Source organism: Cuculus canorus, chromosome 1, assembly GCF_017976375.1.
Source record: "Cuculus canorus isolate bCucCan1 chromosome 1, bCucCan1.pri, whole genome shotgun sequence".
NCBI classification, from domain to species: domain Eukaryota; kingdom Metazoa; phylum Chordata; class Aves; order Cuculiformes; family Cuculidae; genus Cuculus; species Cuculus canorus.
In genome coordinates this window covers 149,633,985-149,651,371 of record NC_071401.1, presented here as the reverse complement: position 1 = coordinate 149,651,371, position 17,387 = coordinate 149,633,985, and the positions used below count along the sequence as shown (strand labels likewise).

Genomic DNA, 17,387 nt, shown 5'->3' with positions numbered 1-17,387 from the left:
TCACCTACTTCTTACAAAGGTGAATACATGCCTCATATACAAGCTATCTTTTCCCAGAAGTTGTTTCCTTACATTAAGGAATATATCTGCACAAACTCTACAGTTCTGTTTGTTTATTCTGCTCTGTACCTTTCCTCCCTGCTCTCCCACTCCCCTGTAGCATGTCAATGTCAGTGTGGGTCACCACCTGAATTGCCTGATCTTTGTCTTTTGTAGGGTAGCACTGAAACTAATTCCTTTTGTTCTTTGATGCTACACTTAGTCTTAAAACAGTGATGTTATGTGGGCAGGGAGACAAGAAATAAGACAAAATAATGAAAAAGCACTAAAACATGGCAAAATAAAGCTTTAGCCTTTAAATATGGTAGATGACGAGTGAAATAATTTTGAGCAAACATCTCACTCATCTGGACTACACTTTCATGAAACAGGCACTGGTACCGTTACATCATGTCATTAAGAGTGAATTGCAGTGCATTCTTTACTGTTCTTGGCACGTGTGTGCTGAGAATGGAAGTGAATGCATCCCTGTGGTGTGTAATGTCAGTTCCCTATGCAAACTACATGGAAATTGCTTGTGGACCATATAGCAGCTTCGAATGGGAAAGTATCTGCAGTTTTCTGCACCATCCCAGGGCATCACTAGTGAAATATAATATGCTTTTTATAACACATTATATTAGTAAATGTTTTGGATAGTCTGTTTTTCTCTTGTGGTTTTTTGTCCAGCTAATGGGGAATTCAGAGACAGGAGTAGAGGGTGAATGTGTTTTATGTACTGGATTGTTCGTTGACACAGTATAGTAAAATTCTGTTTCTTACAATACTAGTCTGAGGAACAAGAATAAGTCTTTTTCCAGTGTGAATGACTTTTTAATTTAACTTAGTTTCATAGCCAATGCTACATAATACAAAGAAACTGATAAACTTTCCTTGTATAATTGAATTGTAGGAAAATCATAGAGTCATTAAGACTCCTATGATCATCCAGCCCAAGCCCACCGTGCCTACTAAACCATGTCCCCAGGTGCCACATCTTCATGTTTTTTGAACACCTCCAGGGATGGTAACTCCACCACTGCCCTGGACAGCCTGTTCCAATGCTTCACCACTTTTTCAGTAAAGAAGTTTTTCATAAATCCAATCTAAACTTCCCTTGATGCAACTTGAGGCAGTTTCCTCTTGTCCTATTACTTGTTACTTGGGAAGAGAGACCAACACATGTAGTACTACAGCCTCCTTTCAGGTGGCTGTAGAGGGTGATAAGGGCTGCTCTCAGCCTTTTCCAGAATAAATAGCCTCAGTGCCAAAGACAGGGGAAGGATCACTTCCCTCATCCTGCTGGTTACACCATTTCTGATACGAGCCAGGATGCTGTTGGCCTTCTTGGCCACCTGCACTCACTGCTGGCTTATGTTCAGCCAGCTGCCAACCAGCACCCCCAGGTCCTTTTCTGTCAGGCAGTTTTCCAGCCACTCTTTCCCAAGCCTTTAGTCCAGCAAGTGCAGGATGCTGCACTTGGCTTTGGTAAACCTCATATGATTTACCTGGTCCTACTGATCCAGCCTGCATGGCTTCATACTTCACATGCAGTAAATTACTGAACTCACTAAGGGCCCTTTAGATATTGATCTCTAAATCTTTATTTTGGAAACACTTGTTATAAAAGGGTTGTTTTCATGTCAAGTATTTAGAACTTTTTGCTAAGTATCAAAGTAAATATTTTTAGTGCTTTTGGACTATGTTAGTAGAGGTTTTAAAGAAAAGCAAAACATTACTATCACCTTCAAACCAGAAAAGCAACAGCTGTTAAGTGTCACCTGCGCTCAAAAAAGTCTGGCAGATATGATAAGAGTGGTGGTAAATGGAGTTAGCTCCAGCTGGAGGCCGGTCACAAGTGGTGTCCCCCAGGGCTTCTGCATGAAAGGAGGTTGTAGAGAGGATGGAGCTGGCCTCTTCTTGCAAGTGTCAGGGGACAGGACAAGGGGGAATGGCCTCAAGCTCTGCCAGGGGAGGTTCAGGCTGGACATCAGAAAAAAATTTTTCACAGAAAGGGTCATTGGGCACTGGAACATACTGCCCAGGGGCGTGGTTGAGTCCCCGTGTCTGGAGGTATTTAAAAGATGGGTGGATGAGGTGCTCAGGGGCATGGTTTAGTGGCAGATAGGAATGGTTGGACTCGATGATTCTAGAGGTCTTTTCCAACCTAGTGATTCTGAGAGTCAGTTTTTAAGCAAAATTAAAGTCCTCCACAGTTTCTGAAATATTTAGAGAACTGAACAGTTCTGCCTTTTTTTTTTTTTTTTTTTTTTTATAAGAACAGGTACATTCATAGTCGAGGGATAGACTGTTAAATTCCTGTAGGAAGGACTGTTAAATCAAAAGACTAAGATAAAGTACTAGTATGTCTTAAGACCTGTAGAAGGTTGTGCTTTAATGCTTGCTCATGGTATGTATTTATTCCCCAATGTCAGGGGCAGAGACCAGAACTCAAGATAATCTCATCAATGTTGGAATGCCCTTGCCAGAAGGTAATGTTTGGGTCGTGTTACATTCTGTCTGAGCCCATAGTTCTTGGATTCTTTTGTGCAGAGTAAGAGGCTGTAAGTAGGAGGGATGAAGTTATCTTTACATAAAAAGCAACCTAGAGGTGAACATTCCCTTGAAATATGCGGGCTTGAACTCTTACAACCTGAATAAGCACTGCTGGCATCTCACTTGGAAAAACAAAATAACTTTTCCCTTCCTCAATCCCAAGATATAGCTATATTTTGGTGCCTGGTACTTCAAAAGTATGGCAGCTGTGCTTGCCTTCTGGCTTAGCTGCCTAGGAACGTAGCACATGCTGGCTGGGTGCACAGGGCAAGCAGCAAAGAGGGTGCTTTTGGAATTTTCAGGTCAAGTGGTGAGGTGCCAGGTGAATATAGGTACCTCTGTGGTTAGCTGTCCCTTTTCTGAATTTAGGTAGGCTTTAGGGGGCAGGATTTTTATTTGGATATTGCCCTTATACCCTTATATAAAGGTGTATCCTTTTTCATGTGTGTTCTTACAGTTTCTTCCTTATTCTTTTCTACTGTGGATTTGAAAGTTGCTATTCCTTACAACTGTTCATTCCAAGGCTACATACTGTTGTACTTGCTATTTGATCCGATCCACTTAGTATCAATTGACGTAGAAAAAAGTTCTCTGGTAGTTTTACTTTTGTTTTAAACCAGACTTAGAACAATGTAGTGATAGATCCAAATTAATCTAGAAAATTTTGATGTAATAAATAAGTTTTGCAGAATCACAGAACTATCGAGGTTGAAAGGGGTCTCTTAAGATCATCTATTCCACCTCCCCTGCTCAAGCAGGCTCAGCTAGAGGAGGCTGCTCAGAATTCCGTCTAGTTGGGTTCTGAATATCTCCACAAATGGAGACTCTGAGGCCTGAGTAAACCTCTTCCAATGCTTGACCACTCTAGCAGCTAAAAAACAAAACCAAAAAACCCAAACAAAAAACGCCTAAAACCAAAAATAACAATTTTTTCCCTTGTGTTCAGATGGAACTGCAAATTCTTTAACTTTTGGTCATTGCCTTTTGTCCTATCATGGGGCACTACTGAGAAAAGTCTGTCGTATTTCCCTCTCCCATCATGGAATTTATACATGTTGATATTTACATGTATCAGTAAGATCCTCTTGCACTTTCTCTTCTCCAGGCTGAAGTGGCACAGCTCTCAGCCTCTCCTCACCTGAAGGATGATTTAGTCCCTTAATCATCTTACTGGCACTTAGCTGGACTTGCTCCAGTCGTGTCTCTTTTAGTGGAGATCCCAGAACTGGACCAAGCACTCCAGGTCTGGCTTCACCAGAGCTGAGCAGAAAGAGAAAGATCACCTCGCTTGACTGCTCGACAGCACTTTCCTAACGCAGCCCAAGAGGCTCTTGGCTGCCTTTGCCATGAGGTTTCGTTGCTAGGTCATGATCAACTTGTTGTCCACCAGGGCTACGAGGTCCTTCTTTTGCAGAGCTGCTTTCCTGCTGGTTGGCCTTCAGCGTGTGATGGTGCGGATTACCCTTGCCAGACAAAGCCTAAGACCTGTAATAATGTGTACTTTCACTCTTGAATTGCGAAGGCATAATTTACTTAGCTTATATCAAAACATTTTCATATAATCACTTATTGTAATGTTGACACCCAAAATAGAACACTTGAATGTGTTGCTCTTTGGCAGACTTCCTGTCTTCTCTCATAGAAACAATTAAGCAAAATTTGAGTCAGAAATTGTCTCCTGAAGAATTAATTTTGTGATTTCACAATAAGTGAACCATAATGTCTTCTGTAATTTTTACAGGAATGGTTACTGTCTCTGCTTATTTCCAGGAGACCTTTTGCAGCAGGTCCTCTGCTTCCTGTTTCATACTTTCCTTGTTTGATGTTATTGGTGTTTTGCCTACTATGCGTAAGGAGGCATTCTGAAAGCTCTATACATGTACACTAGAGTGATATATAGGTAAAATCTTGTTTTCCCCCATCTAAAATCTGTAGATCTGAGTGGCATAGACTGTGAAGTAAGGATTACCTTTAGAAGTGTTTGTATGTAAAATCTAGAATAAAAGATGTGGATTTGTGCTTTTGCAAATACTTTAGATGACTCTAGGTAGCTTGTGATAGAACAGTACTGGTTTTAGATTTAAAGTTTTTAGATTAAAACCAGTGTGTCACATTATATCCAAAGTAAAAATAATTGATGCAGATAAAATTCAGTCTTAGTGCTGATGTAATTTAACCCCCAAACTCTATTTAGCTTTGTTTGAAGTTTCTATGTGGTCTGAAAATTACTGTGCTTCATTTATTCTGTCTGAAGAGGATTGAACAGTTAGATTTCTGTAGATGGAATGATGTGTAAAAGTAATTTCTTGATGTGTTATGGACTCTATGGATGCAGTTTTGGCCCATATTCCCCCTCTGGACCTCTATAAGCAGCTAAGAATCCAATAAAGATCTCAAATTATGGGCATTATCTAGTTGATTGAAGGAGCTTATTCTACCTACAGCTCTGCCAGCCAGCCAAAGTAACAGCTGATATTTAAACTCATTATCTGTGTATCTGAAACATTTTGCTTATATCATAGCTTAAATAGAAGTTAATGTAATCAGCTACTCCATCTGTGTTTGAAATGAGGATGGTGAGCTAGAGATGATGAGCCGGTTTGCTCAGATTTCTTTGAAAATGAAGCGTCTGTCTCTGCTTGCTATTGACTGCAAGCCTTATATAAGTAAGGTATTTCAAAGCTGTAGGAGCCATCATGTATTATTTTATGTTATGGTTAGAAGATGCAGAAATTTATTCTGCTTATTAGAAAGCTTACTAGAAAAATCTTAGCAGTGTCTGGAAAATATTGTAGACTTGAGAGAGAATTCACAGTTGAGAAGCAGAGGAGTTTAAAATGTATTTGCATTTTTTTTCTTAAAGGAGAACTATTTAATGAGTTGAATTTTGAAGGCAGTAAAAGATTAATTTCAGCTACAACTGCAGAGACTCTGAATGCTACTGTGAGTGTCAAGGCTACTTAGTAGGAGGCTTCAGGAAGTCCTTAAAACTAATTGGGTTCAGAAATTTTTAAACCAGTTAGTTGATAATACTGTATTCGGTGTAAGGAGCTAGTTAAAAGGTACGTAGAGGAGACTGAAGCCAAGTTTGCTGTTGGTGCAGACTGTAAAGCCAGCAAATCAGTCGTATAGCAACCCAGAAATATGGGTTTTGCTCCAGTGGAGTTTCAGGGTTGTGCTAATACTGATGACTGGTGCTAGAATGTGGAAGACAGAAAAGGGTATTGCCTAATATTGTTAGCAGACAGTCATGTTTTCAATTCATTCTTGATGCCATTTTCCAGTAAAAGAGTACAGTTTAAAAGCAATCATTAGTTTCCTAGTCAATGGCCTCAGGTTAGGAAGCCGTTGTAGGTTTGTTACTGTTCACCTCTAATCCTCTTTTTACCACTGTGCTTAAGATAAACACAGGTCTCATGGTGTCTAGTGACAGTATTTGAAAGCTTTACAAACTGTGCATTGCATAACTTAACACAGTACTGATAGTACTTGTCATGCTTCATGATCTTTGTGAACAGCTCATCTTTATTAGGCAACCTGATCTTTCTGAACGACTTATCTTAATTAGGCAACTGGAATAACCAGCTAGTACTCTCTCTGTAGGAGGCTGCAGTCCATGCCCTTCATTGATGAGGAGCAGTCAACACTTCTAGCTGTAGAGAAGGAAATGGAACTGCTGACGACATACTAACAAATTCCCAAATGTACTAAAACCTGCTTTTCATAGACAGTCTGGATCACCTAGGAGAAGTGGTTGGCCTAATAATCTCATATGGAAGAGATCTGATTGTTATGTAAGAATCTTATATTGAATCGTAGTATTTGTTTGTTCAGCTTGGAGAAGAGAAAGCTGAAGAGTGACCTCATCACAGTCTACACCTTCCTCAAGGAAGGCAGCTGATCTCTCTGATGAACAGTGGTAGGACATGAGGAAATGGAATGAAGCTGCGTCAGTGGTGGTTCGAATTGGACATTGGGAAATGGGTCTTCACTGAGGGGGTGATTGGTCACTGGAACAGGCTTTCCAGGGAGTGGTCATGGCACCAAGCCTGTCAGAGTTCAAGGACTGTCTGGGTGACCTTATTCATGTGGTTTAGTTTTAATTAGTCCCGTGAGGAGCAGGGAGTTGGACTCTGATCCTTATAGATCCCTTCCAACATGAGGTATTCTGTGATTCTCTAAATATTTTTTTTTGTGAGACTTGGGTGTAGGTAATTCTGGAACTCAAAAACTGCTGTAAATGAATATGCAAGTACCATTAGAGAGTTTTTTTACTCAGTCTCTAAAAAATAAATGCCAAACATTGTCTTCTTGATTCCCAACAAGCTTGCTTACTGTGATATTTCTTTTATTAAGAGAAGGTAGATGCCTTCACACTTCAGAAAGGTCATCATGTTTCTCACAAACTAGGAGGTGACAATTCAGCTGAAAATTTGTCCATCTAATTTTATCCTGCTTTATGGAAAGCCATGTTTGATGTAGTTTAGAAATGTGGCTTTCAAACTGATAGGGTTACTTGTTTGTTTTTCTGATCTATTATAGTTACTGCTGTACTTCAGTGAAATCCTGGAAGGAGTGTTTTGTAGGCAGATAATGTATTGGTAATGGCATGAAGTCATACTTCTGCCTGGTACTTGCCTCAGCTACTCTTGTAGCTGGAGCTACAGATAACTATCTTATGAAACTAATAAAACTGAACACTTAATCAGTGGAAATATTGGATATTTAAGGCAGTCAAACTGAGACCATCCTAAATGCTGTGTTACCTAAGAACCTTGGTTCACTCACGGCATCTACTGCCACTATATGCAGCTCTTGAACTTAGTAAGATATTTTTCGATGTTGTGCAGGTTATATAAATAATTCTAGGAATTTATTTCGGATGCAGGGAGGAGTTTTCCCTGCAGTCTAGCTGGTGAGCTGTTAGCAATGTGTCTGTTGGATCAGAGTAGTTCTGAGCGTTAGAGAATAATGAGAGTGAAGTTCAGCACTGACTGGATCTGTTGACTTGCATTGTCAAAAGGGGCAGTCCTACTTCTGGCATCCCTCTCTTCAGGTCACATAGTCCCTCTCGTGGATTGGCTCTTGCTAGTTGTCCTACTATGCTGTAAGCTTACTTGATAAACTGGTCAGGATAGTTTCTGACAGATAAATGAGTAAAAACAGGTTGACTTGTAACCAGGCAAGTACTGGGGCTGTTGAAGGAAAGGGGAATGGGAGTGCTTGCTCAGGAGATGAATAACCTTCCTCTTCCAGTGGCTGTGAGCTTTTAGACCAATGCAAGCTCTGTCATGCCATTGCTTCCTAAAATTTGTTTGTCATTTTGGATTGAACCTCACTTTCCTCTTATAGGCTGTTTGTGATTCAGTTGATTTCTCTCTTCTTTCCTCCCCTTCCAATGCCCTCTCTTTTAGAAACAAGTAACCAGTATCTCTATTCTGTGTGCTAAAGGTCCTTGATACGTAATAGGAAACTGCACTGGACCTGGAACTGAAATTCATGTTGATTGCAGTCAAAGGACTTGGCTCACCAATAATTCTTAAAGCCACATCATACACAATGTTTCATTAAAATGGCTAGAGACAGAGTGATAATTAACAGGAGTCTGTATGCAAACTGGTGCTGAGGGAAGATTAAGATGGAAAACTAATAATATAAAAATTGAGGCAAGCGAATGTGTGTAGGTGGTGTATAACGACAGTAAAAACTTATTTAAGTTCCATTTTTTATATCTTCATTCAGGAAAGAGGGTGACCTTCTCTTGCTGTGTTACAGCTGTCCTAGTTGCTTTGTCTCTGAGTGAGTGAAGGTTTAATAACTTGTCTACTGACTTCCCTTTCCCACCCTCTTGTTATCTCTGTAGTGGTAGAGCTTAGGCTATTTCTTCCTCTTTCTGTTAGGGAAATAATGGTAGCAGTTTTGGGTGGTAGTTTGTTTTCAAGTAGAGTACAACCACACACAGGCACTCAGTTAAGATTTCTGTTTAAAGAGAGCTGTGGCAGCTGTTTCAAATAGGTTAAAGATTTTGTGGTTTGATCTATTTTATTATTTTTTTTTTTCTTTTCATAGAATTGAGACAGTGTTTGTTCTGCCTTTAAAACCTCTGTGGTTAAAAGCTATTATTTTAAAGTACTTTTTTTTTTTTTTCTTGATTGTAAGGTTTGTTTCGGGGTTGGTTTTTGGTTTTTTTAGCTCTCAACTGTAAGTACAATTCTAACAGAATAAGCCTGTCTGGGAACTGAAATAAGGCAAATTATGTAAATAAGTGCAGTTACCTCTCGGTGGCTTTTAGTATAAGTTTCTGGAATATTTTAAGGAAGATAGGGGTGAACTTTTGTTGGCTTGGAGTCTTAAGGAGGAGATGAAAATACATCATGGAAAAACTTTCTTGAAGACTTATAAAACTTCTGTTGTCAGTGTATAGGGAGACAGTTAATTTCTTTTTTCTTCTGCTCCCAATGCCCTCTGTTTGAATGAGGCAACTAGTATGTGCATTCTTTTGTGTATGTAAGGCCTGTGCTACCTAAGAGGAAAACACAGCTGTTACAGACTTTGCATTATAACCAGAACTAGAATTCATGTTGTCTGTGGTCAGATCCATTGAGACTCCAGTATTCCTATTATTACTTGAAAGCCAGTGTTAATCCTTTTTCCCACACCAGTTGCAGGAAGTACAGGATAGCTCTTGTTTATTTCAACTTGCTTCTAGCAGTTGCAACTCTTCTAAGGCACAGTGCCTTAAGTAAGATTCGGCTGTTGTTTCTTCTTTTCTTCGGTGTGTCAGTATGGCCACACTGGGAAGATGAATGGAGAAAGTTCGGAGTTCGAGCTGCTGCGGAGTCATTGTGAATTCCTGGGCTGTGCTTTGCTTCGTGTGTGAAGGTTTGCACTGATTACTGCTTTTAAAGTGCTAAAAAAAAATTTTCATCGGGTCAAATTGATGAACATGTTTTCCTTCCTTTCTTATAAATCTTATGTGTTGATTCACTTGCTGATGTCATCCTGGTTTATCTCATGTAATCAGTTTCACACTGAAATAAGGCCTTCAGCTATCACTGCGGCTTTTAAAATGCTTTTTTCTCTGCTCTCACTGACATGCTGTTTAGTTTTGAGGTCTGCTGTATTTTCGTAACTGGTTATTCCTCTCATTTCCTTGAGGCAGCCTATTTTGCTAAAGTCTACGCTAAAAGATCTAGGCTTCTCGAGACCTTCATTTTCTGTAAAACAATCATTTTAAAAAGGGCTGGGACAAAAATTAATTGTAAATACTCTTTTAAAGCAACTTGATGCAATCAGTCTGCCTGGGAAGAATAAGCAGAAATCTCTGTTGGCGTAGGAAAGAGGCAGAAATTTGGTATGTGCTTAATAGATGATGGCTAAGCATAAGGAATAAATCAGAACGACTATGGTAATGTTAACTTGACCTTCTGAGGAAATCATCATTAGGAAAAGTACTTCTCATAAAACTGCTACATGAAATCCATGATGGTTCATGGTATTGTGAATTAAGGTAGACTGTGTGTCTTTCCTAATGGTCTTATGTTGTACTGAAAAGGTGGCTTGACTTCAGTGTATTTTTTTGCACATAAAGCTCTTTGGGTTTCCTGAGCATGTACTACTTTTGGCTGCAGTTTGAACAGTCATTTTACTTTTTTGCTTGAATTCGTAAGAGTTGTGTGAAATCACTATGTAGAAAATCAGATCACCCTATAATCTTTTCATAAAAATAGGTGGTTAGAAGTAAGATTATGCTGATTATACCAAATATTCAGTGGGCAAATATTTTGTGAAAGTAGTGGCCCTTTCTCTCTTAACTTCCTTCTAGCAATTTTGATAAAGAAGAGGAAAGTAAGAGACTTAAAAGAACTTTGGCACGATTTTGAGATATAGATCATTACTTAATTCTGAAACAATATCCATCTCGTGATATCTGTTGAAGAAGTAGTAGAAGTTCCTGTGATGGCCTGTCACATTTCCTCACCTGCTAGGTGAAGCTTATAGGTACAGAGTACCATGCTTGAAGGAAGTGGAAGCTACTGTGGGAAACTTATTATGAAGTACAGTTGCATTTAGAAAGAAGAGTCACTTAGATTGTTTTCCATATGCTACTGAAAGAGGTGAAAAAAGAGCTTATGAAATTGAAGTGATGGGAGAAAGGAACAGAAGACAGGATCCAAGAGGATGGTGTCCTCTGGATGACCCAGCTTCTCAACAAATTAACTCATTTTTTTCCGTGTTGAGGATGATCCGTCTGATTTCTGCAGTCCTTTTATTAGGTCATTAATCATCTCTCAGTTTACAAGATTTATATTTTCAGCATGTCTTGTGTACAGGAAATCTCAGAAATTTCCTAGTAGGAATATCTTGCTGATAGTTGATAATCTGGCCTGTTAGTCTTTTCGTCTGTGACAGTTAAATTGAGAAAATGGGCATACACGCTTTACTCATCTCTTGACTTTCGTAGTGCTGTGTATGTAATCATTCCCCTTTATACTTGAAATTTTATATAATGGTAGAGTATATATGCTACTTGTCTATATAAAATAAAATAGCTTTTCAAGTAGTGATGTTCCTTTAAGGACACTGAAAATAAGGCCTTGAATCAAGAGTGCTTTGGATTTTTTTCTTAAACCAGGATTCTTTCTGTCATATCAACAGAAGCAGATAAGGAGTCTCTAAAATGTTGTGGCTGTGCTTGGTAACATTAGAAGTAGGGAAGAGAAAAGCCAGTCTGGATTGAGAGCAAGCAGATATTAGATTTGTAAGGTGCAGCAGCCTGTGTGGTGACTGATGGTGGATTCCAGTACTTGTTCACAGCTTTATTCTGCTGTAGGGGAAAGGAGGTGCCAGGTGCCTTGGGAGACTTACTGTGAACGATCACACAGTCTTCAGGGATAATGCTTCCTGTAAAGGTTTTGGACTTTTGCAAACGCCTTGTACAAGATATTCCAGAATAATTGTGAAATTGTTGTTGAATCTGTCATAAAGAATTATCTGTTCTCATCATATCTCTTAAATCCTAAATTAGTAGCAATACTGCAGTAGAGAACAGCCTCTGCAGGATTTCCGACCCGCCCCCAAAATAAGCCTTATTTTCACTTTACAGAAAAGCACAGGTCCAGTGCTATCTAACACATATGTGAGATAGTCCTCTTCTGATTGTTTTTTATTTACACTTGCTCCCTTTACATAGCTATGAATGTAATAATCAAATTAGTTGAAACTAAATTAAAAAAAATTCCCCTTCTAATGAGACTTAAGTCTGGAGAATTGGTTTCTCGAGCTTCGAGTAGTAGCAAGGGGTTTCTTCAGTTGCCAGGGATGGGCATGTTCTTGTATGTGAAAAAACTCAGTGCTCTCCCAATTCTACTGCATCTTGCTGGACGTGTCGGGGAAGTTAGGATAAGTCTAACCACTCAGAGACTGATGTTGTAGGGTCTGTTTTTAGCTAAATTTTTCTACCTTGCTGGTGCTTCTAACCATTTCAAGTAAAATTTGGCTTATTCAGGCCTTCCACCTTCATGAACAGAATTGGAGATGTATCCTTACTGTCTCCTACAGTTGTTATTGTTACATTTTGTGATACTGTAAACTTTTCAGCATTCCTGAGGATTAGTCTACAGCACCCCTGGAGGCGGTGAGCAACTCGGAAACTAAGTAATAGGTACTAAACACATTTCAACCCAAGTGGATGGCAAGGTGAAGGATAATGATGAGATTTCATTCAGGGAAACATTAGTGGACTGGGAATGTTACTGTGTTTGAGTATGTTAATGCTTTCCAGGCTCTTTGTTACCTTTTGGTGACCTTGCTTTGATACTTGAGGTCTGATGTTGAGCTTAGAACAGTAATTGAGGGCTTGCTAGTAGCCAGAATGATTAATGTCCGATTCATCTGTGCATGCTGGAGAAAGATACTCAGGAAAGTGACTTGTAATTGTGCTGTATGTGGTTGATATGCATTGTGGCATCCTCGGCACAGCTTGTTCTTGCAAGTGCTGGCACCTTATTTGCCCCTTGCATCAGCCAGGTATCTGCTACTAGATTCACTTCCACTGTCTGCCAGTTAGTGATTTGTCCTGCCAGTTAGTTCTCAGTTTAGAGCGTAAATAGTAGACTGAAAATGTTCATTTACTTTATGGAATGGCTATTCCAGCTATTCTAATACTATCCCTGAGTTGTCTGCTGTCTCTGTATGCAAAGCCCCATATGCCTTCATGAAAGGTTATGGAATCAATCAAGTCAGATAAAGTTTTTAGTACTTCACAGAATTTCTACTTTATTTTCAGGTTATCGGTAGCTTTCTGTAAGAGGCAATAAAATCAACATTCTTAAATAGAACATGACAAACAATTGTCGAAGCCTGAAGGTATTTTTACTATACTTTGATGCAAAGTTCTTACTCGTAGTCAGCAAGATAATCTGATTGGGCTGATGATGAATGTAACAGGTAAACACTAAGAGAAGGGTAAGGGGGTAAGTGAAGTTTTCCCATGGAGCACTGTGTTTCATTGAATAACTCTGCAGGCTTAATCAAGATACAGTCCAACGCAAATATCTTGAGCTGTTAAAACCCAGAAATTTAGCTAAAATAATGTGATTCCTAAGGATGCATAAACCCAGCCTTCTCATTTGGGTCTTTTAGAATGTACATTTTAAACCAGTTTTCTTACAAAACATGGGATTATGAGTCACTTATCTATTCTATAAAAAGAAAGAGAACACAAGCAGAAGGAAATGGGACATGCATTTTTAAAGACTGCTTCTGCCTTCCTTTTTGTTTATATGTCAGCTGAATTTTCATGTAATAACAATTCCTGTAGTTGTGGTCTTAAAACAGATACTGAATACTGCAAGAATTGTGCTGAAATGTGACAGCTGAGTTTTGTATCTAGCTTTAAAATAGTATGTATATAAAAAAGCTGTATAATTTTTTAATTTTGTGTGGTATGTAATGAATGGAGAAGTAGAAGAGCCAGCTGAATCTGTTTACAGAGAATTCAGAGTGGTATACTTCTCATTGATAGTTACATGGGAGATGCTTTTCAGTTTCAGACTTTATTTGCTTGTTGGTTCTCTTTGAATGCTAGGCTGTTTAGTATATTGTTTTGGCAGCATGTACTGACACTTACTGGAGCGTGTCAGCAGTTTTGGCACTACACTGATAGGGAAAAGACTTCGTGTAGCTGGGTCATTTCAAAGCTTCAGTGTTTAAGCTGTCATTACGCTTTTGATCTGAAAGGGGTTACCTGAATCGAGTAGTGTTAAAGTTCTCGTGTTACTAGAATGCATCGAATATAAGTACCTAATTTTGGTGTGAATGTTTGATGTTGTAGTCTTGTTTCTGTATTATAAAGTCAGCAATTTTATAAGCGTCAGTGAACTTCTGAGAGAAAGAACTCTGCCAGGATTTAGATTCTACCAGCAAGTAGGGATTAAGTTTGTTTTTTTTTTTTTTTTCTTGAGATCTTTGTGCAAAAGCACATCTTCTCCAATTAGTCTCTAGTGTTTCAGCTTCTAAGAAAATGTACTTTGACTTTCAAATTGTGTTGTATAGATATGTGGCAGCATAGAAGCTTTGCCATGACTGTTATAAAGATCTTCAACTTTAATCCCACTTTGACAATTGTGTCTGCAAAAAAAATTCACGCTGGGAAAACATTGTATCTTTCAAGTGCTTTTTGAGATACTTGTTGCTGTTTTGAAATATAAACGCTTCCAGCAAGTGATTTATGTGGTTACTTGTATAATTTACATAGCTAGTACTAGTAGGGTGAAGATTTGAGGAAGAATAGAAAAGTATCCTTCATTGATTGTGTTGGAGGGTAGGAGTTAGTTATGTGCTTTCTGCAGAAAGAGAAAGAAAAAAACAGGAAAAGAAAGATATTTTTATAAACTGACAGCACATAGACTTCAGATTTTTTTTTGAAATCATAACTTTTATAAGGAAAATTGCTTGAATGATTTTGCATAAACTGTTATCTCTAATTAGGATCAAAGCTTTTTGGGGGATGAAGGGTAATGGTATGTATTGTGAATTCATTTTTAAAGATATTTGATTATTGTTTCTCTCTCTTTTTTTTTTTTTATATGGCATTTTCTGTTCAGTGATAAATTATTACCAAAAATTTAATTGAGATAATCTGATATCTCATAGCGATACCAAAGCATGTTCTGGTAAAAACTTGAGATTTAATTATTTTTTAGCTCAAAAAGTAAATATTGCATGTATTTTCATTAACATTTTAAAAATATTGTTCCAGCTGCGTTGGGGTAGAGGAACACCATGCTGTTGACATTGACCTGTACCATTGTCCCAACTGTGCCATTCTCCATGGAAGTTCTCTAAGTAAGTATGGGCTATTCAAATTTTATTTTACACTTCAGTCCATTTTCTCTCCATGTACAATTGAGAAAGACTGTTTAGAAGAACATTAAACATTAATTTGATTATTTAGAAGGTACTGGTTCTACTTGACTAACTCTGAATTGATTAAAAAAAACCCACAAAACAAATTCATCTTGGAAGGCTCCTTGGTCTGTAGATGAAGATAGAGCAAACTATATAGAGAGAAATTAAATGACACAGAACTAACAGAAAACAATCTGGACTTAACAAATAGTAAGAGAATAAAAATTAGGAAATAATATTTTCTTTTCTTTTAAAAAAAAAGGAAAATAAAAATGTGGCGTAAGGTTCCTCTACTTTAATCATGAAAACTCTAATACCTAGGAAAGTAACATTGAGAAAATGTAGGATTTAGGTCTCGTATCTTTCTTGGTGATTGTAGGCTATGTGCCACAACAGTCCAGCAAAATCTGAGAATATGAACTTACTATAGGGTTTTTTTTTTTTCAGTTTACATCCTTGAGAGTTTCACAGCTCTGCATTTCAAGTTTCTGATTTATAAATAAGCTTATTTATAAATCATGCAATTCTGAGTTGCCAGAAGAGACCGTCAAACAGAGCAGCAAGAGACACCTCTTTTTTGATTATCTGTTCAGTAGATAAATCGTCAGCAGTGACTTAAGAGCTAGAATCTTTTCGAAGCTGAATTTACTTTAACATTTAGAAATAAGTGTAAAACTACTGCACCCTTAGTGGTAGCCTTGTAGAGTACGAACAAAGTGATAAAGCATCACTTATTGATGTAATTAACGTATGTTATATGATAGGTATCTTGTGTAGTATGTGAGTTCAAGGTTAGCTACTTTTAGTTTCAGACATGTCACTTACCAGCCCAAGCAGAGATGATGTGTGGAAATATGCCTCCACCTGGAATTCTATTAATTGTTCTCAGCTAAGTTGTCAAGATCAAATTTGTGTTTGTGGTTTGGGCTTTACTTACTTTAATGTTTAGAGAGACTGATGTTACATGACTTCAAATGTTGCAACAGTGCTCCAGAGTGCTTCTGTCATATGAAATGATGTATATAAGTTAAAAAAGCATTTTTATTTACAACTTTGTATTCTAAATTCCTTTTCATAAAGGAGTTTTGAAAGAGACAAAAATTGAGCTGTTTGGTTTAAGAGGGCAAGTATTATCTGTGATTTGAGCAGGCACTTGTGCATATAATCCCATCTAATCAAGTGACATAGTGCTAACACAATTTACTGAAAATGTACAAGAAACACATACTTCATACTACCAAATGGATGGTTACTTTCACTATCCTACAAAATTAATTATGTAGAAGTTCCAGTAGTGAAAACTACTACGTAGTTAGACGTAAAGATCAAATTAACCAATCAATTTCCTCTTGTATTTCGAACAAAAAGAAACTGTCTTCTTTATTTGGAAGGACAACAATTTTTAGCGTGCAGCCACATTTCTAAAATGCTAAATAATTAATACTAAAATCCAAAATATTTTTTTTTTAAAATAGCCATTTTAGAAAGTGGTGATATGCTGTGGGATTTCTTAGCTTATTTGGTTTAGAGTCTTCATATTATACCTCGTTATTTTCAAAGTTTTCTCAGGGATCTTTAAGTCTGAAAATGCTCTATTTGCATGAATGCTTGGAGTCAGATTCAAGAACCCAGAGCTGTATGAGAGCAGAAGGTACAGTAAATGTTAACAGGACTGTGATTGCCAGGACATGACTTTCCTAATCTGGTTTTACCTTCTCAAATTCTGTTAATACCCTTCTACATGGTTTATTTTTTTGACTGTGGTAGTAACGCTGGCATTTGCTCTGAGCTGACAATGTGAGGTGGTGTACCGTGCCTCAGAAGTGTTATTCTATGATTTACTGTATACTCATCAAAATTTTTTCAGTCTTCCTCTGCCAACATTTCTCTCATTTTTTTGGTCACTGGGAATCAGCTAAAGGACCACTTAAAAGGCTCAGGGCCTCATTGTACAAATGTATACCTCTTGATGGTCTCTATTTGAAGTCTAGCATGTGGCCGCTGAGGCAAACAGACTAGTAGTGCAAGAAGGCAGGGAACAGTGTTTGCTTCACGTAGGTACAGTTATTGGCCCATTGTTTTGAGTGTATAGGGAATGTAATTTAAGAGTAGCTTTCTGTTTACTTTTCATGCAAACTTCTGGCACCACTCCCCCCGCAACTGTCTAGAGTACTTTTGGTGTGTGTATTTTTAGTATTGTTACAGTGGGTTGGGCCTCAATTTTCATGAACAGCAATGGTGAAAACTAGTTCCTTCCACTAGTTTGGAATGACTGGGAGGGGGAGGTGTTATGTGTGCGTTTCAGCTTACATAGTTGTTTGTTTTTTTTTTTTTTTAATTTGAGCATGAATATCCATTCAGTTAAATTATTTTTCTTGCAG

The 17,387-nt window shown here is 38.0% G+C and overlaps 1 protein-coding gene across 2 annotated transcripts in view; it reads left to right on the top strand.

The window, feature by feature from the left end:
- KDM7A (lysine demethylase 7A) overlaps nt 1–17,387 on the top strand; it is a 71,532-nt gene that overhangs the window by 10,450 nt on the left and 43,695 nt on the right. For both annotated transcript variants that reach the window (XM_054070179.1, XM_054070170.1), the window contains exon 2: nt 14,858–14,943. In XM_054070179.1, coding sequence (XP_053926154.1) covers nt 14,858–14,943 — 86 coding nt within the window. The remainder of the gene's footprint in view (nt 1–14,857; nt 14,944–17,387) is intronic.